Source organism: Vanellus vanellus, assembly GCF_965231255.1.
Source record: "Vanellus vanellus genome assembly, chromosome: 1".
NCBI classification, from domain to species: domain Eukaryota; kingdom Metazoa; phylum Chordata; class Aves; order Charadriiformes; family Charadriidae; genus Vanellus; species Vanellus vanellus.
In genome coordinates, this window is record NC_138905.1 from 80440998 (window position 1) to 80463338 (window position 22341).

Sequence of the window (22341 nt, forward strand, 5' to 3'; positions counted from 1 at the left end):
GCAATACTACTGCAATCTTTTGTGTTAGCTTCAGTAAGTCACAGAAAAAACCCTTTCAGTTTGTTTAATATACTAGCTGTTACCAGAATTTAGCGATGTATTTGCAACCAACATCTTCTGATGTTGTTCACCTCCTCAGGTGAAGAAAGATTAAATACACCTTATAAATCTATGTGCCAACACTACAGCAGTCTGCAGATTTTGTATCAGTTTTAACACTTGCATGTAAGTCACCTAGAAAATCTCAAAATTAACTCCTTACTGCACAGGCCAGGGTACACAGCAAATGATAGCTGAGTGCACTAATCTGCTGCCTGTGAAAAATGTTAGTATCAGCAAAGGAGCAGCAGAGAGATTTTCAGCCAGAAGCAATCTCCTCAAGGGAGAGGTGGCATAAAACAAGAGAAACTATGAATTAAAGCCTTCAGTTATTTGCATTATTTTGGGAATTTACATCTAAGGTGCCATTTTATAGAATATTAACTTACACGCAAACAACAACCCCTTCACTGAATGGGTGAATTTACAAAGAAGTTCTGAATTTCTTAATTTTTAAAATGTTTTCCCCCAAATTAATGATAATGTAACTGTTATTAGAACTGTCCATTTTCCTTTCCTTATATTGTTGTATAACATCTACCACTCAGCAACAAATACTACCAGTTCCCATGAATCTTCTGTTATGATGTGCAGATGTAAGGCCTGTACTACAACTGCTTTTGTGGTTGACATGCTTAGATGCAAGCTTCTGACTTTCAAAGAAACAAAAGAAGTAGGTCCATAAAGAAAGAAAGTATATGTATTCCCTGCAAAGGTTTTGCATGAGAAAAAAAAAAAAATCTGCTGGGGGAGAGGTATGTGTTCAATCTGAAGATCTTCCCAAACATGAAAAGTACTTCATCCAGAAATCAACTTCAGCTGTCATAAAAAGTGTTGTAGCTCTTTGTACTCTAATTCTTTTCATTAACTGAAAATCTTTACAACCTGAAAGCTTTACAAGAGTTTAATAATTAAGGTAACTCTGTAGAGTCACTTGATTTAAAACATGTCCTGAAAAGTAAGCAATTAGTCAGCACTTCTAGGAAGCACTTAAAATTCCCTTTGTGGTAAACAATACATCTAGAAGTGAGAAAAGCAAGTTCATTTTGATAGGGCTTCTTATGAAGAAGGCTGATCAAGTTGTCTAAACAGTAATTTTTGGGGAACTGTAACAACAATAAGTCTTTTCCCCGAGGACAAAAGGGCTGTACAAAAAAAAAAACAAGAAAACAGCAGTACAGATACACAATACTGCATTTCCAAGCAGCACTTGCTCAAGAATCTGAATAGATATGCCTTTTTTTTTTTTTTTTTTTCTTCTCTTTCCCATCTGGAGTGCTGAAGCAGAAAAACTTCTTTTCCACTTGCTCAACTTTCATGCGAGCAGTTGCTAAATCTGGTGCTCTCCTGCACTTCATGGTCTAACACCTGGTCTTCCCCTGGCAAAAAGTCAACATTGAGCTGTCAAGAGTATATGTTATTCTCAGATGCTGATCTTATTAAGAGAGTCTCCTGTTTAACACAGGTCAGGAATAAACAGTTTCAGAAAGGACCAAGAAGCCTTCCTGAAAATGCCCTGAAACCCCCCAGGCTCACTTCAAAAGAAGGCTCAACAAGCACCCTATTACCTTCCTCTTCATCTAAGGTCCCTTCTCCTCTCTCCTGGCACACACACAATATTTTATTGAGTATTGAGACAATTAAAATAGAAAAAAAGTAAAGTGAGTGGTAGTGCATGAATGTGAGAAATGAGAAGCTCAAACCTAAAATGTACATAGGAGATAGCCAGTAAGGAGTCTAGACATTTTAGATTCTGATGGCTTCCGAGACAAAAATACCAGAGTAAAAATTAGACTTGGCTGCTGCGTCTCGGTTACCAACTGAGAAATATTTTCCATTAGTAAATGTATTGCATTTCTCATTATTGATAACAGACATGAGAACCAAGTCTAACGTCTACTCCAGTATTTCAGTTATACATATAACCTCACACACAATTAACAGATGGTTTTGGCAGTAGTATCAAAGGCTACCCAAACCAGTTATTCTTTAATTGCCACTACCATTGCTGTAACATGCTCTGAAAGTCCAATCACATCCCTCCAAACTATCACAACAGCACTGACTAGTGACCTTCAGAGAACAACTGTTGATTATCCTGCAACAGACAGGTTGCTAAAACACCAGTGTTGGCGAAACATTTAATTTTTTTCTACATGGGTGTCCTGGTTTGAGGTAAAACAGAACCAATTTTGTTCAGTAACTTCGCTTCTTAGCTGGGCCTCTCTACTGAAATTAACTGCATATTGTGCAGACAATGTTCACTCTCTCAGAGTGGTAAGACCAATTGTTTATAGCTGATGCCCAGGCATGGTATGCAGAGAGGCTCTTGCTTATACTTATTGCTATAACACCACAGGTCAACCAACTTTGTTATTTGCCCCGTTGGAGGGTCGGAAGCGGAAAAGCATAGTGGGGTCCCACCTGCAGGGAGGAGCAGACAGGACAGGTGACCCAAAACTGACCAACAGGGTATTCCATCCCATCTGCCTCATACTCAGTATAAAAGCTGAGGGATCAAAGGCTCAGCTCTCTTCCTTCAATGGCCGACATCTGAGGAGGACTCTGTTCGTTTGCCTGTGATCCCGATCCTGCATCCAGATCCAGAATCCAGTTCCCGTCTGTCACCGAGTCCAGCCTGGGACTGCCCCAGTGCCAGCCAGTGTCATGATTGTCATCTCGGGAGCTTGATACGGTTTTGTATATTTTTCATTATTTCTTTTTATTTTATTATGAATATTTCATTAAAGTCGTTTAGTTCCTTTAAACTCTTAAGTCTCTTTTTCCTCCTCTGCCTCTCTCTTTGAAGAGGGGTAGAGGGGAGCACCTGTTGGTCCCATCTGGGGTCCCTCAGGTCCCCAGTAGTGGATTTTGGCCTAAACCACGACAATGGGACACTGCCAAAAAAATGCATTATTCATGACTACATATTGGTGCTATCTTATACTGTTCTTAACATTTAGTTTCAAAGTAGGTATTCTCATGTTTTCAGTAAGATAGATACATATAATAAATATACAGGTACGCACAAGCACAGATGAGTAGTTTGGTGCTTAAATCAGCTTGATCGTAAAATACTTGATGTATCCTACTACATTGGACAAATAAACTTTAGTGAAAATTTGAACTTGTGGGTAATGGTGACCTTAGTGTAAATTTTGCTGCTAATTCAGTTTTTTTCATTAATTGCAAGAATTTATGAAACTGCATCTGGAATAATTAGCAACTGAGCAAAATAGGAGATGGATTAGACTGCAGGCAAATGAGAGGGGTTTTGCTTTTTTAAGTTTCAGATTTGATTAACTGTTCTTAGATCCTTTTATGACTTATTCCTACCACTGTCTGCCAGGCAACAGTGTGAAGCCAGAAGACATTTACCGGGCTAAAAAAATGTAAATATTAGTGAAAGAAGCATGCATACAAGAACAGCTTGGGGACTTTTTAATTTATTTTTTTTAGTTATATCCCTGTGTTGATGCCACCATCCCATCTATGTTTCAAGCTTTGGAGGAAGTTCTGAAAGTAAACAGACTCATTAAAAGTTGAAAGGCTTTCTGTCATAGAACTGCATAAGAGAACTGCAATTTTTGCAACTGCAATATGGTAAGACAGAAAATTGATGTATTACCTTCCTAAAACACACCCTTCATATAACAACTTAGAAAGTGACCACTACAAAGATTTAGAAGAAAAAAAAAAACAAATGTCATTCCATTACAGTTGTTGGAGGATTTTTTTGTTTTGGTTGGAGTTTTGTTTGTTTTGGGGAAAGGGGGATTGGTGTTTGGGTTTTTTGAGTTGTTTTGTTTTAAATCTAGGCATATTGAAGTGTTTACTTCTACTGCTTTAACAGATCATCAGTAAGGAAAAAGTTATGAGTTCACTTTTCTATTCCATTTTTCTTCTTGTAGTTTCCTCTTTGTGCAAAGTATTATGAAAGAATGCAAGAGTACCCAATCATCTAGTTTTGATCACTGAGCAGATTACTGTACATATTCGGAAAATACAAATACTCTTCTAAAAAAGACCAACTGGCTTGACAACAGTGTGTTATTACTAACAAGAATCTGTGTCTTTCTGGCTACCAGGCAAATCAAAAACACTTTGATTGTGGTTTTCCTCCCTTTTCTCTCTCAGTTTTGGGATGGTGGGTGGAAGGGGCATGAGCGTTACATCTTTTCTTGCATTCTTAAATGGTTTTAGAATCTAATCAAATAAAATTAATGCTGTCATTGGCTCCAATTTGTAAGTTGTAAAGAGACGGGAAAAGCACAAATCTATCCTTTTGTTATTTCCAAAGCTGGAAATAAGTAATGCAAAAGAAACATCTTTCCTCTTTATATATTGTCAAAGGCCTATTGAAACTGGGGAAGAAAATATTCAAGATATGGTATTTCTATGAAGTTGAGGAAAGAAGCCATGTTTCACAAAAACTTTCTTCTTTTTGAGGACAAGACCCAAACACACAAGTTCAACAAATTATAATGTAAGGAAGCTGGAAGAAGCTGAAACAACCCTCATCCTTCCAAAGAAAGGATGCATTGACTTCTCCCCAAAAAAAGCTGACCCCCAGAAAAGACGTGAAACGGCAGTACAATAGATTCATTTTCTTGCTTGTTCAGGAAAACAAGATAGTATAAATAAGATCTATACTACACATAAAAAAAAACTTCAAAAGATTACACAGCATCAAGGATATTCCACTAGTTTTTCACTTCGGAGACCAGTCACTTTATCACAGATTACTACCTCTGGGGTAACCTCAAGCTAGCCATTTACGTAACATCATCAAAACCACCACTGAATTTAGCATTTCTGGCAACCACAGCTTTGTTCCAAGAACAGAACAATAAGATTATACGGTTAAGTCACATCCGGGGAGTGAAATGAGAGTTGAGAAGAATTAGACCTGTTCTAGAATGGGCTAAGCCAAAACACTTTTTATAACAAAACTTCCCTGGGGAAGAACCCTTCTGTAAATTTTCTGGTTAAGTGCTAAAACGTGTCTTCAATTGTTATTAATACAATGTATTGATTTCTCTCATTTCTTCTGCTGTTTCAATAAAGCATAAATATCAACAATGAACAAAGCTCAACAAAATTCTACTATTTGACACTGCACAAGCCTGTCCACAGGCAGCTGATGGCCTTCCAAGCAGATTATATTAGATTTTACATTAGAACTTCTCCATTTCTATTCATCTTCTGCATTATTGCCAAAATAATTTTCTAGTAGTTCTTTTTTTAAACATCTGATGATTCCTAGCTGTTCACAAACCAGAATGAATGCAATTTCACAAGTTCAAATTGTTTTCAAGTCACACTAATAGAAAGAGAAACAAATAACGCAAAATGGCTTAGGATAACTTCAATAATAGTACCATTGCTTATTTAAAATCATTCAACAAACAAGAAGTAGTAGATTTGTAACTATTTTGTTTTAGAAAAGACTTACCCTCTTGCAGGATCTAAGGCAATTGCTCTGGGTTGATCCAATTCTTGCCAAAACAAAACTTTTCTTAGTGATCCATCTAAATTAGAAACTTCAATCCGATTTGTTTCAGAATCTGTCCAGTATAATTTCTCTCCCAGCCAGTCACATGCCAGCCCATCAGGTGACAGAAGTCCAGAAATGACCACATTTTGTACACTCCCGGATTTATTGAATTCTGTTCGTTTAATGGCTTCTTCACTTACATCACTCCAGTATATCAACCCCTTTACAAACACGAAGTCCACTGCTGCTGCGTCCTCTAAGCCACCCACAATCACCGTCGCGTTCTCCTTCCCGTTTGCAGCATCCACCAGTCGGAGATCACGCCGGTTCGCGTACAGCAACAGCGGGGCAGCTTTAAATGGGAGAAATAAGGGGTGGGGAGACAGACAGATGCATTAACACCACTCATATTAAGTATAACTTGCACTATGATGGTGCCTCAGGCCATAACTACTAATTTAAGAAATTTTTAAAAAATAAGAAAAAGGTGGGGGGACGTTTTGAAGTTTGACTAAAAAGCACCAACTCGAAGCCTTTCAACAGTGCTACAACTCAAGATGGTGACTTCATAATGGGCAGCTCGTTATTCTGGGCTGTGCATTATTAAAACAAGATTAAAGAAGAGGGAGAGAACAAAGAAAACAGAGGTTTGAAGTGCCCAAATGACACTGTAAAGAAGGATGCTTAAATAAGAATCTGAAAGACAAGGGTAAAGCAGTTTTCTAAGCACTCAGTGCTGGCCCACCTGAGCAAAGATTCTTTTTTTTTTGTTTTTTTTTGCTAGAATTTATTAGTATACACCCCACTTCTATAAAAGCATAATTGATATCAAGCCATCAAAGCCACCTGTATGTTGATACTCTCCAAAATTATATCTCTCGGACATTTTACATATAATACATACAAATACAAAATTCATTGCACAGCATGAGAGGAATGTTGTTTTAGAGTGCTGACATTGGTCTGAGAAGGTAGGGAGAAAAATAAATCCACAGGAATGGACAACACTGAGTTCTTTCAACTCAGTTCTACCACTCCTGTTTAGTTGTCTAACACAAAGCCTTTATTTTATATGCTTTATTTGCTTACTCTGTTGGTTTGCACAGTCTGTATATTTTTCATATATAAGACCCAAGATGAGTAACAAAAAGTAATAACCATGAAAACAGATAGTTTCTTAAATATAATATAGCTGTTTAATTGTCCTTAACCACAACCTATATATAACATTATGAAAATTCCAGCTTCCTTTCTACTTCAACAAAATGTTAAAAAAATAAAATACAATTGTATAAAGCAGACAATCACATCCTTTTAAACTCACTATCAGAAAACATTTCTACCTTTCCCTGTGTTTACTTAGGCACCGTAGCAACAGAGCTGTACAGCATCATTTGGATACATACTATGATTGCCATACTAACTGGTCCTTTACCTGTCACCATACAAATTTAACAAAAATCATGCCGATTTATTCATCAGCATAGGTGGGCACTTTAAACTGCTAGCAGGATATATGTCCTAACCAAAAGGTTTACATTTATAGAACCAAAGATGTGCATGGTTGAATAGTGTCAAGGGCTACACTGTCAGAAAAGATACAGTTCCTTGTATGAGAAACTCACACTGAAATTAGAAATACTAACATAAACTTCAGAAAATTCAAAAGCCAAGATCAGTCTACTCCCCTCATTACCACAAAACTGTTTTTCAAAGGCACAGCCACATGTGTATTGGGAGAAGCTGAAGGAACTAAGAAGTTCCTTAACCTACCTCTAAATAAACAAGTTCCGCTATGTTTGTCTGGAAGCTTGTTACTTACTTTCTTTAAGAAAAAAAAAAAAAAAAAAACACACACACAAAGAAACAAAATTGTTTAGGCTGTTATCCTAATTTTAGAAACACTGACATAATGCTAAATTTGTATTTCCCCCCCACAAAAGCAAGTTTTTATTGTGCAAAACATTCAGTTTAGAGATTATATTTCCATGGAGAAGGAGTAGACTTCGTTAAATTGGAAAGCAGAATCCTTATATTAAGTTGGTTTATTACCTTACTTTGCTATCTCCTTCCCTTTCTTGCATAATTTCCCACCCCCTAAAGATTTAAAATGAATTACAGTAGAGTTTCTTGAAGTACAGGTTGCTTATGATGACTGATTTTTTCTGAAAAAGAGTATTCAATAAACTGAAAGTGGTAAAAAATAGATATGCAATAAAACCTTCTAGTTTTTAAAGCCTACATAGTTAATAGCCAGCTCAATGTCACCTAGCGCCCCTTAGGAAAGCGTGCAGCCAACTGGCAGAGCTCTCTAGTAAGACAGCATGCCCAGCATTTGAAAAAAGGTAAATCCACACACAAATGAGTACAGGTTCCATTATTATGTGCAACACAGAGCAAGAGTACCCATACACACAGCATGCACTAAATTGAAACACCAGGCATGTCAAGTGTAATCACTGAGGCCTGAAGACACTGCCGAGCCTTAATACAACCACATTGCATAGGTTATTCACTCCTTGCTGCAGCTCAGAGCTGGCTGAGGAAGGACTGAAGAAAAGATCACTTTCATGAATGATACAAGTTATTTGAATGACGGCTCAGAAGAAACACAGCTACACTTAGGATGTGTAGTTTCATGCAGATTGATTCAAAGCCACAACTTGTAACACATTCCGCAGTGCTGGCAGATGAGGATATTAAGCTTTCCAATTTGTTGCGACATTCAGGAATGAAGCATGCATCACCAAAATAATAAAAAACAGGTTTGTTCCCCCACCCCCTCCAACCCATCCCAGAAAACATGAAGGCTTCAATATCCTATAAAACCCAATTACTAAAGTTGGCAGCATTAGTACCTAGTATCATCTTTGCCGTTTACTTGACTTAAACGGCAATGCTAAAAGGAAAATTGTGGTAGAAGATTCCATTCTGCCCCATATAACTCACTTTAAGGAGTCAAAGTTGAACTCTTTATATATGCTTCTATTTCCCTTTCTATAGACATCATAAAAATATATATTTTAACTACAACAAACTAGAATACATTGAAGAGAAGTACACATTTTTAAAAGTAAAAGAAAAAAAAACACTCATCTTGGAAATCAACAACTGAAACAGTAGTGAATATTACCATGTCCTCTGTCACCTGGGAGGTCTACATATAGTTTATTCTGCTAATTAAAGTAGCAAATACAGGGTAAAAAATATCCTTCATTATAAAATAAGCCTTTTTTGTATCCACCAGCAGGAACTGCTTAGAGAACACAAAAGTTCAAAAAACTGAAGTTTAACCCATTTGAACGGCAACAAAAATAATTTAAATCTTAAGAAGCTCCTACCAATAATGAGTCACTGAGCCTAACTGCTTGTTAACTCTGATATTCACATAACACCTTCCCTAAGCTTACCACATTCAATATTAAAGTCCAGCCACTGCCTTTTTTTCCCTGCCTTTACAACTAGAATTCTGCATCGGCATCCTCCTTCTCACCACCAAAACTCAGTTCCTGTAGGAAATATTTCTCTTGGCTACAGCTCTTGTCTCTCTCCCTGGCATACTGAAAGCTGCTAATCCCCAAGATACCTAAGTCTGGTTTCCCTAACACTTGTTTACTTGCTTTGTGCATCTGATTTTTGAGTGTCTGATAATGGCTTAAAAATGCTGCAGCCCACAGAACACAAGGTAATGAACCAACATAACAAGATCACTTTACCAGCTAAAAATGTTTTTCAGTTTTTTTGGTGTTTAAATGGCTACTTTAAGCTGTCAGAATTCGTCCTGCTTTTCTTTAACTAGTCCAGAGGCCTTTTCCACAAGTTCCCACTTGCTCCCTGTCCACTTTCAATGATCCATGACACCTCTGGGTGCCACGAGGTCGGTGTTACCTTCAACATGCTCATTTTCTTTCACTGACATGGAATTTAGCCGGGTTAAAGCAATTAGCATCATCTCATTTTCCCCAAACCCTTTTTTCCTCATTCCCAACCCTCAGAAATGCTGTTCTACCCCCTCACTTAGTTAAGGGCCCCTCCCCAAGCTGATCCAAATCGTTACGTCAGTGAAAGGTTTGACTGGGTTAGCAAGTTGAATCAACTCAAGAAGTGGTCCAGCAAAATCCAAAATTAACATAAGGCAAGCAGCAGGGAGTTGGAACGGGGAGCAGCTCTCCCCCCTTTCACTGGCAGCCTGCTAGATCGGCTCAAGATGCGATTACAGCCACATCCTTTTCTCCCCAGCTCTACTTTCAGCTGTTGATTCCCAAACTCTCTTTTGTGTTGGCACTACCACTCATCCCACACAACAGTTAGACAATACAGGGAGTTAAACCAGGAGAAGGTTACCGTGCTCTCCCCCAACCTGCCAAAAAGTTGGTTTTAGCCAGCCATCAGCCAGAACTGGTTCAGAACAAAATCAGATAAACATAAGTAGTAGCACACCAGGGAAAGGGAGGACTGCATCAGCTTTGACAAATTAGTTGAACCAGTTGCTTGTGAACCTCCAATTTAGGAACAGGACCCGCCAGACTAGGTGTGTGCCACCTTAAGTTGTGGCAACCTGCTCCAGAATCCCAGTGTGGTCCAGCCAGTAATACTGGGAAACCACTCACATTGTGGAAAGAAATATCCACGCAGGAGTCCACTGGTAAGAAACTCATAGATTGTTACATTGGAAGAAGATGTCCTTGAGGTGGGAAGAGAAAACTGCCCATCTTTTAAAAGTCTTGCTGAAGAACTCTGAGCATCTAAAGGTGAATTGATACTGCCAAGCACACTGCCACAAGGATGGCAAACATGAGGACTGGAAAAGAGGAGATGCAGTGATGAGATATGCCAAGCAAATACACACTGTCCTTCATAAGGCACAGTAAGCATGAAGGATTTGCCAGACACCTTAACAGAATGACATGCACTCACATTCAGCCCACAAGAGAAGGAAAAGCAGATAAATGGGTATAGATAACCAGCAAAAAGCATTAATTGCAACCTCCTCAAAACCATACTATACACAAAACTCCTTGTACGTAAGACAATCCTCACCATTCCCAAAATATCCCACAGAGAGCCAACACAAGAACATAAGAAAAACTCTCTGGATGGAAACAAAGGTTCTCTGGCACAGTCAGTTGTGAGGACTCTCCCTTAACTCCTCTTCATCATTGCTTATGCTTATAAGGAAGTCTGTATATTTGTTTTCTGTGAATGTTTTTGAATTTTGCTGCTCAGTTTGGAGAAGCAAGAAGGAAAAGGTTGAGGCAGCACTGGGAAAAGCCTGGGGGACTTGTACCAAATCAGAAGAGAGGCAAGTTGCAAATGAAAACTTCCCCAAAAAGCAGGGAACCAGCCTCAAGAAACTTATACAGAGATGGCACATATTTTCAAACAAACAAAAAAATCACTAGGAAATACATAAGAGTTTCAGCACAGCAAGCAGCAGGCCAGGATTTTGCACCAAGTACTCCGTCACAGCACCTTCCCTGAGTTATTCCACACAGTTCACAATTCCACACTTTTTTTTTTTTTTTTTAAGAAAACTAATGAACTGACTTACCAGTACCCCCCATTCCACCTTCACTGTGAATGGAGAGCTCTATTCTCTCTGAACCTCCTTGTTCTCACAAATACACTTGCAGGAAACAGCAGGCAGGACTTTAGTAAACAAGCATGAGGCAGCCCAAGCTTGTCACAAATGACCTTTTCTCCTCTTTTCAGCTAACCTAAAGTGTATTCCCCATGCTAAAGCCACTCAAGGGCTGTTTCAGATGGTAACTCAAAAGGCCACCGGAACCTTGATGAGAAACAACACCAGTCAAAAGCAAAGACACCAAGCAGCAACAATGACACCTGGATTCTGCCCCAAGGTTCTACTGTTAGCTTTGCAGGCCTTTGGCCAAATAGGAACTTTGGAGACCAAGACATCCTGCAAGACTAGCTGGTACAAAGGCTGTAAGTCATCCTTTAGCTGACTTTAGCCTGCTGAACAACAGGAAAGAAACTTCTGTTACTATAGAGCTAGACAGATGGAGGCAAGAGAATGAGAGGGGAAAAAAAAAAAAAAAAAAAAACAGAGCATAGGAAAGGATAGAAATACCAGGTCCAGGCATAAAAAGCCAACAGACTTGGCAGAATATGGCAAAAGCACACGACTGCAGTACACCAAGTACTCCAGCATATCAAAGCAAATAACTTTCTCAATGGCAAGTATCACCTGTCAAATCATCCTGTTGGCAACAGAGCTATACGGCCAGCAGTTGATGATTGCCAAATTATCACAGCATATCTCTTCTCAGTGTTAGGTAGCACACTCACACTGATCAAGCACACTCAGCAAGGGAAAGGTGACTTGGCTCATCTTTCCATAACATTGACTCTCCTACTCTGAAGTTCTTTCCATTGCACTCTCATGGGGATAAAAAACACCACTTTGACTGGCAGTTGACACCTTTATAACTTAATATGCTGAATCTATCTTGCTGACAACAGCCTAGGATGAACAGGGAGCTACGCTGCCTGGTCAGGCATCTGCTTGCAGCTGCATTACCATGTAACACTTCCACCTTCTTCTATTACCCTGCTGCTTGCAAGAGGGAGCCACAAAGTGGCAAGAAAATAAAGGTGACCTGGCAGCAGCACAGTAGGCTTTCCTGGGCCAGCAGCAGACTCTGGAAAGCAGAAAGGCTCAAAGGGATGTATGACCAAGTAGCACCATGATCTGTATTAACATCTGCAGAACCTCAACATGACACTTCCTATTTCCTCAGGTGTCCTCATAACCTTCCTTCAACACTCTCCCAGTTTCTCAAACAGTTGTCGGAGTAACACAGCACTGCAGATGAAGTCATACCGGTTCCACACACATTGGTAATACTTCCCTAGTTCTACTGGAAACACCCATGTTTAAATCAACACAATCTGCTTAATGAAAAAAGTTAGTATGCATGTAGACTGCTGCAAAGCATCTCCTGTCAGCAAGGTATGTTTCTGACAGTTCTCCCAAGCACACACCTTTGCTCATGCAGAAAAAGAAAAAGAAATCTTGTTTTGCTATACTACACCAATTAGAGTCCCATATCTGAGTAGGGATGATATTTTGCAATCCAAAGTTGAAGCCATATGATGACACATTAAACAACCTGATCACACTGAAACAAAACACTGCCCTTCACACCTTCTAGCATCATCATTTCCTACAGAGCTTCTAGCAGCAAGAAAACAAACCAAAAGCTTCTATCATAACCTTCATGAAGTTGTTGAAAGACTGTGCATTGCTTAAGTCCCTCCACTGAATTAGAGCACTGAGACACAACACTGTGATGCTGTGACAGAGGCAGCTCGTTTCCCCAAAGCCTAGGAAGACTAAAGGCTGCAAGATACACCTTATACACCCTGGCAAGCTGAGACAGGAATGCTCCAAAGTTTGTTGCTGGGCTGGAGGGATCACAGTTCATGAGCTGCTCCAGCTTGGACAGCACATGTGTTTGGGGGTGCACATCCAGTCAAGAGTGGCCTGGGAGCATTTGCCTTCAATCACATCTGTCTTCAATCACCACTTACCTCCATTCCTGGAGGACCCCTAGTTACATTGGGAGATACCGTGTGGGAATAGCCCCAGCCAAGGGGTCTCACCCAGATTGCTGGTAGTTCCACATGGACCAAAAAAATCCACATCCCGAGCAGCAGCACGCTGGTTTACCTTTAACTAACAAAGCCTTTTTCCATATTGACAAGAAGTTCATAAGCAGTGCAATACTCTTACAAGGCTTTCATCAATTTATCTGAGCTGGCATACCTAGTACTTTAAAAATATTTTTTAAGTCTGTCAGTTTATCTCATCAGGTAAAAAACAAAACAATTTTTTGATGTATTTATTCTGGTTTGTGGTTGGTGTTTTTTGTTTGTTTTTGATTTTTGAAGCACTATCAGGAAGTTGCTGTAAAGCAGGAACACAGAATTTAGCACAAAAGACCCCAACTAGAGGACAGAATGATCCATAAACCAGAAAAAGTTGCCAGCACTGTCAAGTACACCACAAAAGTAAGTGACAGCCCTTAGCTGAGACCAATGTGGGGGAGAGGGGGTGGAGGGAGCAGCAGTATTGCCTCGAAGGTTTATCACATTTTCATCCCCACTTCCCTGCAATTCTTCAATGAAGAACGCATCAGCTATCAAATGATTTCTTTGTGGCATACCTTCCAGACCAAGCTTGGTGAATAACATCTTTGTCAGTTCACCCATCATAACAAATATTGAGAATAAAATAAGCCATACCTCCAAGTAGTGAAACAATTTCACAGATTTTGTTTCTCATGCAGGCAAAATACTTTCTTCAAGACAAGACAGTACCAACAATTTTGCAAAAATATGAAAGGTTCACACTGAACTAGAAAATAATTTTATAAGAAAACTGAAAGACAATACTCACAGTGCAAGTTTAAAACAATTTTCCAAAGTCAAAGGAAAAAAAGTTCTCAAACCAAAATTAGACTTTAAACAGTCAAATTCTTAATACTACTAATTATACTACAGATTATTATAATAAATAACTATTGCAGTTCAAATGAACAGTTAGGGACTGTTTGTAAATGATAAGGAAAGATGTGCACAAACTTCAAGAATTTTGAAAATTATTGCACATTTGATTTCTTTTGAAAACACAGTTGGACATACGTGATTTATTTTATTTTATTTTTTTAACTCTCAAAAATGCTCACATCGCAGCACTATTAATGTCAAATCTTCAACAGGCTTACATTAGATGTAGTGACATATAAGGAAAAAAAAAAACAACAACAACAAAAAAAACACAGACACACATGCAGGATCCCTTGAAAAAGGTGAATGAGCTGGTCTTTTTAGTATTGAATATGACTCATTTCTGGTAACCCAAAAGAAAAACAAACACACACACATAAACACAAACTCACCCAACCTGGAATTATTTTACTTATGAATTTTACTATTACCTACAGGGTAAAGGCTAACTGTTGAGCCTCAGTTAAGTTTCTGAGTTATTAGAACACCAGTGCATTTTCCAAATGGACATAGTAAGCCACTACAAAGTTTACAAATTCCTACTCTGCTATTATTCTTCATATTCCTACTCTATTGATCCATGTGTGGACAAGAGGATTCTTGGATTTCCAAAGTGTTAATATTTTAATTAACGCCAATGCTATGAGTACAAGACAGAGTTTTATTCCCTGCTTTGACAGAACAGAGGAAAAAAGCCTAGAATTCTACAACACCTTACATTTTTATTATTTTCCACATACCCTTAACTTCCAGAATTCAAGCAAACACATCAGCCACCTTCTCAAAGCTTGAAGGATTTTACAATGGGCAGAGGAGAATGCTTATTATTGAGGAGGTGTGGAGGCATAAACAGTTTTTTTTAAAAAAAGAACAAACAAACAAAAACCCCAAAACATACCAACTATGATCTGGGAACAGATTGGGGGGAAAGAGTAAGAGGAAAAATATAAAGGAGAAAATTACATTTTGGTATCATAGAGAAGGAAAACAAAAGATTTTTGATTAAGCAAAATGATATAGCTAGTTGGTTAAGATTTTCTGTCTCAAATATGATTACTTTTCAAATTTGACATCAAGAGCTCACACATGGCCCTCAAACAAAATTAAAACTATAATCCCATTTCTGCCACATTGATTATATCACGAGGAAGTAATTCCATTTAGGTAATGCGATCCTGTAACAAGATACTAAAAAAATCTGTACAAATCTCGCCATTTTCCATGTCTGTTTATATTAAAAACATTTTCTTATTGTTCTCTCTATATAAATAATGAAGCTCAGAAAGCATTCCATCTTTTAAACTGACATGCTTCTTTCTCCAAATAGTTTATAACATTTTGCAAAGGAAACAAAGTATTACTAGCTAAACCATCACTTCTTTTAACCTACACTTGGAATGGTACATTCTGAACACTGTATTGTAAGTCAAATGGTAAAAGGTATTACAGTATTCCCGTTCTATTATGGACTGTTAGGTTTGACTCCATTTCAAAATTGGTCAGGGACTATGCCAATTATATTGAAACAGAAAGGTCCATAGCAAGACAATCATCAGGAGACAAAAACCTCACCCTATTTTCGTAACTGTCTCACAGGGGAACATAAGGAAAAGGATAAACAACAAGCTCAGTTCTACTTGCAAACACCATCACTGTGTTCAGACCAAGTTCTGTCCACATGGAGCAAATATCCAGCCTGTTCACATTCTTGCCATAATATTTATAAACTACAAATATATCTAGAGAGCTTAATGAAGATTCTCTGTGTCAGCTTGCCTGCCAAATATATAAATAAGAAAATGTTACTTAATATTTAGGGTGTCAATACCCAGCATTTATGTACAATCCACTAGAGATGCAATGCTTTCCCCTTCCAAGCCTTAGAAAATTACCACAAAGGAACAATACAGCTTCTTTGTTTAGAGCGCTGCGTATTCTGTAAGTCTGCAAGTGGTATATACTCTGAAACTACACAAGTGAGGTATAAGTTGAAAAAATAAAGGTTATTATCAGAGACTGTATTTCTTTCACCTAACAGCAATTACCCTCTGGGATAGCCATTACTACAAAGCATTTGGCAGAGAAGTGGAAGTACTCACTGCGTGCTCATCCTAAACCTCATGTCCACACACCAACCCCTGGTGAGCCATAGCGTTTAGGTTCAAGGGCTCAACTTCTAAGTGACTGATTCCAACTGCTTTATATGAATGAACAGACCATCCCTGAAGTCTGCAAGGCAGTTGCATCTCCCCATGTCTTTCTAATCAACTTATATCACTTACCAGTAGGAGTCTGTCTGTAGGAAATTCCTTACCAAGGTAAATTCTGCTTCACTGGCAACGATTGCCTTCAAATTACAAATGGCCCCCATGTGCCCTCAAAGAAGTGGGTGGCAGCAAAGAATTTCACCAGCCACATGTAGTTTACTAACCAAATCTCTCTCAGATGAGCTGGCTGAAGTATGAGGGCTCCAGGAGAACTGGGAGAGGAGCTGATCACACTCCCAGGCAGCACAGAGCCACTGGCTCAGCCAGAAGCAGGAGCATGCAACAACTGCATTTCTGATGCCACTCAACAACAACACGTACCCCTCCCTATAGTACAAGGAAGTGGACTCTTTTGAAGAAGCCACCAGCAAAGCAACCCAAGTATTTAGCATTTCACAGTAAATTAATGAGGTTAAACATGCTGGGGACAAAGAACATGATGTTTAAGTCTGCTGACTGGCTGCCAGAAGAGATGAATGGTGACAGATCAGAAACTAAGACCTGTTTTCTTCCCCTACCCCACTCCCTCAGAAGGAAAAAAAAAATAAAAAAATCTTTGTTCTACTTAATTTGAACTAAAAAGTAAATCCCCTATTACACGCACTGCAGCAGATATTTTTGAAGCTGGCATTTTTGAGATGCGACATCATCATGAAGGTGGATTACAGATGTCCAAAGGAATCAGATTTCTCCAGCTCCCAAAGACAGAGAGTTTAAAAGGTTCCTATGCTCCAGATCCTGACCTATCTTCCTGAAAAAAAAAAAAAAAACAAAACAAAACAAAACAAACAAACAAACAAACCAACCACAAACCCTCTACCCATTCTACAGCTTCTAGCCCAATTCCTTACTTAGAACTCAGGGAATGCAGATGTAATCAGTTCACTAGGGAAAAAGGAAACATGAATATGGTTAATGCCCCTCTAACCAGTATTGGTGTGAAACACGAACATGGCTTTTCACCTGAATATGTTTATATAACTCCCACTGAAGGACACAAGAAGCCCATCATCTGCATACACCTCTGACCAGATACACACAGCTTCGCCCATACCCCAGAATTTCCCCATACCTTTAGTGCACCTTACCAAAAACCACTTCACCTTACCTTCAAGACATAGTTAAAAATTTCATCAAACTTTCTAAGTCCTAGTTTTTCAGTTTTAAAGAAAAGCTAAAGCAATCTGATGATAAGTGAACTATATCACAGAGATCCAATTGCAAAAACTATTAAAGTAATGGTGGATTTTGTAACACCTTAGATCATGCTAATTTTAGACTGTTCTATGGAGAGATGAAAGAGGAAAACGCATTGGAAATCACAGCAGACAAAGGCGCACTGATTTCTGAGGAATCATACAATGAAAAAACATGACTAGAATATAGTTGATTCAAGCTTGGATGAAGAAATAGACCACGATGATTAATAAAAACAGGGGAAAAAAAGGTACTTCCAAGTTTCATTGTCAAATTTAAGTATTGTACAGTCCTAGGTGAAGAGACCCTTTGCCTGAAGATAAAAACATAGCTCCAGCTGGAAACGCCACACTTCATCCCCAACCTGAATGCTTCAGAAGTAAAAAGCCTATTCCTTGTCCCCTTCTCTGACTTCTAGTAGAGAAACACATGCAAACACCTCCAGTCACAGCTTATCAAGTCTTGAACATTAAGCTCTTATAAACTACATGCAAATGAGCCTACCTAAAACGATACAAAAAAACCAAAGATGATCTATTTATCAAAAGCAAGTAACAACAAATTAAAACAAATTAAACCAGTAACAAAGTAACAGCAGATTAAAACAAACCCTCTTCTGAACACACAAGAAGGAAGCAGTAGTTTTAAAATGCCCATTACCAAATGGGCATTTTCATTTCTTCCCTAACTGACCTTAAGCACAGAGGTCTACAACATTCAGTACGTCTGCACAAACATCAGTTATAAGATTCCTATTCAAACAAGACCTTTATGCACTGTCTGCACGATCAGAATTTAAAACCAAACCAAAACAGCAATTGCCTGCTGACTGGAGAATTATTTCTGGAAGAAAAGTAAGCCATGAATACTTGCAGAGGAAGAACTCTATCACTTATTAAAAAGTTGAAACCTCAGTTTCACACTTATCTGTAGCTCCCTGACAGATGTGATGGCACTGCTATTGCCTCTTTGCAACTGTCAATTATCTAACAAGATCCTGATTGGTTTCACAGCTGTCATGAAGAATACAACAAAGCCGTCATGAAGCAGCTCTAACTCACTCCTCCATATATACCCTCAGGGACAGGCTTCAAGAAACACTGTTGATGGTCACAGAGGAGGAAGCCCAATCCCTCAAATCAAACCAGGGGCTGAGAGAGGAGAACAGAGACCAGACTGTGATGAGGGTCAAGAGGTTCCAGAAAAGTGACTCCTTTCTCCATCAGCCAGAACACAAAAAAAAAAAAAAAAAAAAAAAACAAAACACCAAAAAAACACCAACCCCAAACAACAGAACCCCCACAACAAGCTGTCATGACAGTAACCTCCTGCCTCTTAGAAATCCAAATACGTGCCCTGAAAACATCAGTAGAATCTGACTTATCGCAGTCCTTGGACGACATTGAAAGACAGGTGCCTTGCCCTGTGCATCCATTTCTGGCTACTAATGGCCTGGTACTTCAAATCCTTGTTTCCAGGGCACTGCACTTCTAAGTTACCAGTTTTATTCCTTTCCATATTGGTAAACGAGTCTACCATAGTTTCATCAGACTAATGATCACAGTTCAGATGTTGTAAACCCCTATTCATTTGCTTTTTTCAAGTCAATGAGAACAGGGAGGCTAGTTCTGTAAGCAGAGAGGATGCTGCAATCAACAAATACACACTATTACATTTTCTGAAATTCAGTCTCCAGCACTGTTGGCTTGGCATCCTTCATAGCACTGAATTCACAAACCAAACAGTGAACTTCATAACTTCACCTCTACTTTCATGTATAAACTTATTCATACTCATGCTGGCACTGCTTATGCTTCATTAAGGAACTGCTGACACCTCTTCTGAACTCGACACATCTTATTCAAACCAATTCTACTTGCATAGATGTTGTTTATTAGGGAGGATGCGTGCATTAAAATTTGATTTTTGTTTCTACAGAGTTCGGCTGTTCCTGCTGTTTATCTCTATCTAAGGTAACAATTAGCTAGTAGGAAAATTACTATCACGTCACAAAGAAGATTATGACTTCAGGTAGGTGATCAAACAGCAGGAGCACATAAACACAGAAAAAACAAAAATGCTGTTTGGATACAAATGTCCTTGGCAACGGACAATGAGAGATGAGAAAAGAAATGACAGCCTGGACTGTATATAACTGAATGTTTCTTCAAAGTGTCTTATTAAGAGCACGATCAAGCGTGCTAAAATTTGCAAAAGGACACGTCACTATTTTGAGATTAATTTGAAGAAATTACAGTGACAGTATTACGTGACATTACATATGACAGCAATTTCTGTGCTGTCATTTGAACTAGGCTGAACAGCAAGTTAGAGCCACATGAATGGTTTATTAAGAACAGGTATGATCGTTACTTAACAAAATGAACTAATGGGGAAACAGTTTCTCTCTATACTCCAAACCAAAACTAACTTTTGAAAATCGGGGATAAATTGCCACAATAGGAGTATGAAATGTTACACAGCTCGTTTAAATAAGTATACTTGTATCTTTGCAAACAGGATACAATATGGCAAACAGATGCATAGGAAAAAAAAAAGCTATGGAGGAGAAGAAAATTTTTGTTTTCCACAGTACTGAGCAACTGCAGACTGGGCAGTTACTTCAACCTAAACCACCTTTACTCTAGTTCTCATCGAAACACACTAGTGTTGGTGAATTTTCAAAACCAAAGTGTGGTTGATTAACTGTTAGCAACTAATTTCTTCCCCCATCTAGTATGAAAAAGTACAAGTAAACAGCAAAATGATGGAGGCAAACACCACAGGTGATTTCTTCCCAGAAAGACTGAACACAGAGAAATAGTTGCTGTCGTTAAGTTTACAGCATTAAAAAAAAAAAAATCTTCGGTTTTCTTACCAATTGAGACCTATAAGACAAGAAATTTTCTGGCAGAGGGGAAGCGGGAAAAAAATTTTCTCAGCTACTAGAAGTGACAACCCCTTTGTAAGGCACTCGACTGCTGATTTAAAGCTGTATGAACATCCGCGGCAGTTAACCAGTGAAACACAAACTTCTCTCTAGTCCCAGCTGAGAGGAGCATTCATTCCTCTTCTCGCCAACTCGGCACACTCACTTCGCTGCGAGACTTTCGGATGAAACACCAGTTCCCGGGCTCTTTCCAACACCATCACCCCCTCGCTGGATACGTGGGGCTCCGCGCTCCCCTCGACACCCAGCAGAATAAAAAAATAAAACAAAAACCTCTCAGGAGGGGGAACCGAGAGGAGCCTGGCCATAGGAACAGCGGTATCAGCCTGACACTGGCGTGGCCGAGCTGCTGCCCCGAGAACTGCCGACAGCCCACGGCCAGGTCCTGGGGTGCGGAGAGAAAGAGGGGCGCCTGTGCTGCTTTGGGGAGGGTTGTTGTTTTTTTTAAAAAAAAACAAAACAAAACAAAAACCCACAAACTTGAAAACAACAAAGGGTCAGCGAGAGAAGTGGCCGCTAGCCGGGGCGGACTGCTCCCCAAGCGCAGCTCATTCCTCTGGGCCGGGCCGGCGGGAAGTTGTTCGGGAGCCGGAGAGGCCGTGGCGGCGGCTGGGCGAGAGCGCTGCCCCCGCGCCGGGCCCCGCGCCCCGCCGGCAGCCAGGCCTCTCCCCTCCCGCACGCCCAAACATGGCCCCTCGCCACCAACACGGCAACTTTTCCCCCCCTCCGCCCCCCCTTCCCCACCGCCGCCGCCCCCCCCCCCCGCTCACCTCTCATCAGGGAACAAAAACTGCAGGCAAGTAGGCTGCGCAGGACGGCCCCCATCTTCCTTCCCTCCTCGCTCTCACCGGCGGGGAGGCGGCGGCGAGGAGCAGCACCTCCGCTGCCAGTTCATGCTTCCAGGCGGGCGGGGGAGGTGGCGGGGAAGGGGTGGGGGGATACGCGGGGGAGAGCGGCCGCGGAGATTCCCCCCTCGCCGGTCCCTACTAGCAGGCCACTTGCCCCGCCGCGGTGCCGCGGGAGCGGGCGCTGCCCTCCATGCCGGCCGCCGCCGCCTCACCGCAACCGCCGCGGCCGTTCCCCCATCCACCCCCTCCGTTCGCTCGCCCGGCCTCCGCCTCCGCCGGGCGCGCACAGGCGCAGGGATACAGTCCTCCCTCCTCCCTCCTCCCTCCTCCCTCCTCCTCCTCCTCCCCCGGCCCGGCCTCGCCTCCGCCTCCCCGCGCCGCGCCCGGACAGCTCCCGGAGCAGCACCCGCCCCTCCCCGGCACCTCTCCCGGCAGGGAGGGAGGGAGCGGGCGGAGAAGAGGGGGCTGGGCCGCGCGCACGGGAACGGGCGCGCGCAGCCTCTCACACATAGACGGTCTCACAGTCACACACACGCCCGGTCGTCCCGCGGCTGAAAAAAGCCCGGCGGGGTCCGCAGCCCGGCGGGGCCGGGTCAGGCCGGGCCGCGCTGGCGAGTGAGAGGACGGGCGGGATGATGGCGCCCCCCGAGGTGCCCGCCCGCGGGCAGGGTGAGAGGGACACGGCGGGGGGGGGGGGGGGGGGGAGGGGGGGGTGACACACGCTGTCGCATTCCAGCGGGACTACTTCACCGTTCCTCACCCCCTCCGCCGGCTGTGATGCGACCGCGGAGCAACATCGGAGCGGGAGGGACGGGACTACTTTCTGCCACAGAGCAGAAGCGGCGGCGGCGACGGTAACACAAAGGCAGCGGCTGCTTCTCCGCCGGGTGAAGTCGGCCAGCGGCTCGGCTGGGCACCGTGGGGCATCTCAGAGCCCCTCCTTCCCGGCCC

General features: G+C 41.0%; 1 protein-coding gene across 6 annotated transcripts in view; it reads right to left on the reverse strand.

Moving 5' to 3' along the window:
- LRP6 (LDL receptor related protein 6) overlaps positions 1-21603 on the reverse strand; it is a gene marked incomplete at its 3' end in the record, with an annotated part of 123549 nt that extends 101946 nt beyond the window's left edge. For all 6 annotated transcript variants that reach the window (XM_082485395.1, XM_082485397.1, XM_082485396.1 and 3 more), the window contains exons 1-2: positions 21313-21603; positions 5555-5948 (exon numbers count right to left, since the gene is read on the reverse strand). In XM_082485395.1, coding sequence (XP_082341521.1) covers positions 5555-5948; positions 21313-21367 — 449 coding nt within the window. In that variant the 5' untranslated portion in view covers positions 21368-21603. The remainder of the gene's footprint in view (positions 1-5554; positions 5949-21312) is intronic.
- Positions 21604-22341: the final 738 nt, after the last annotated feature.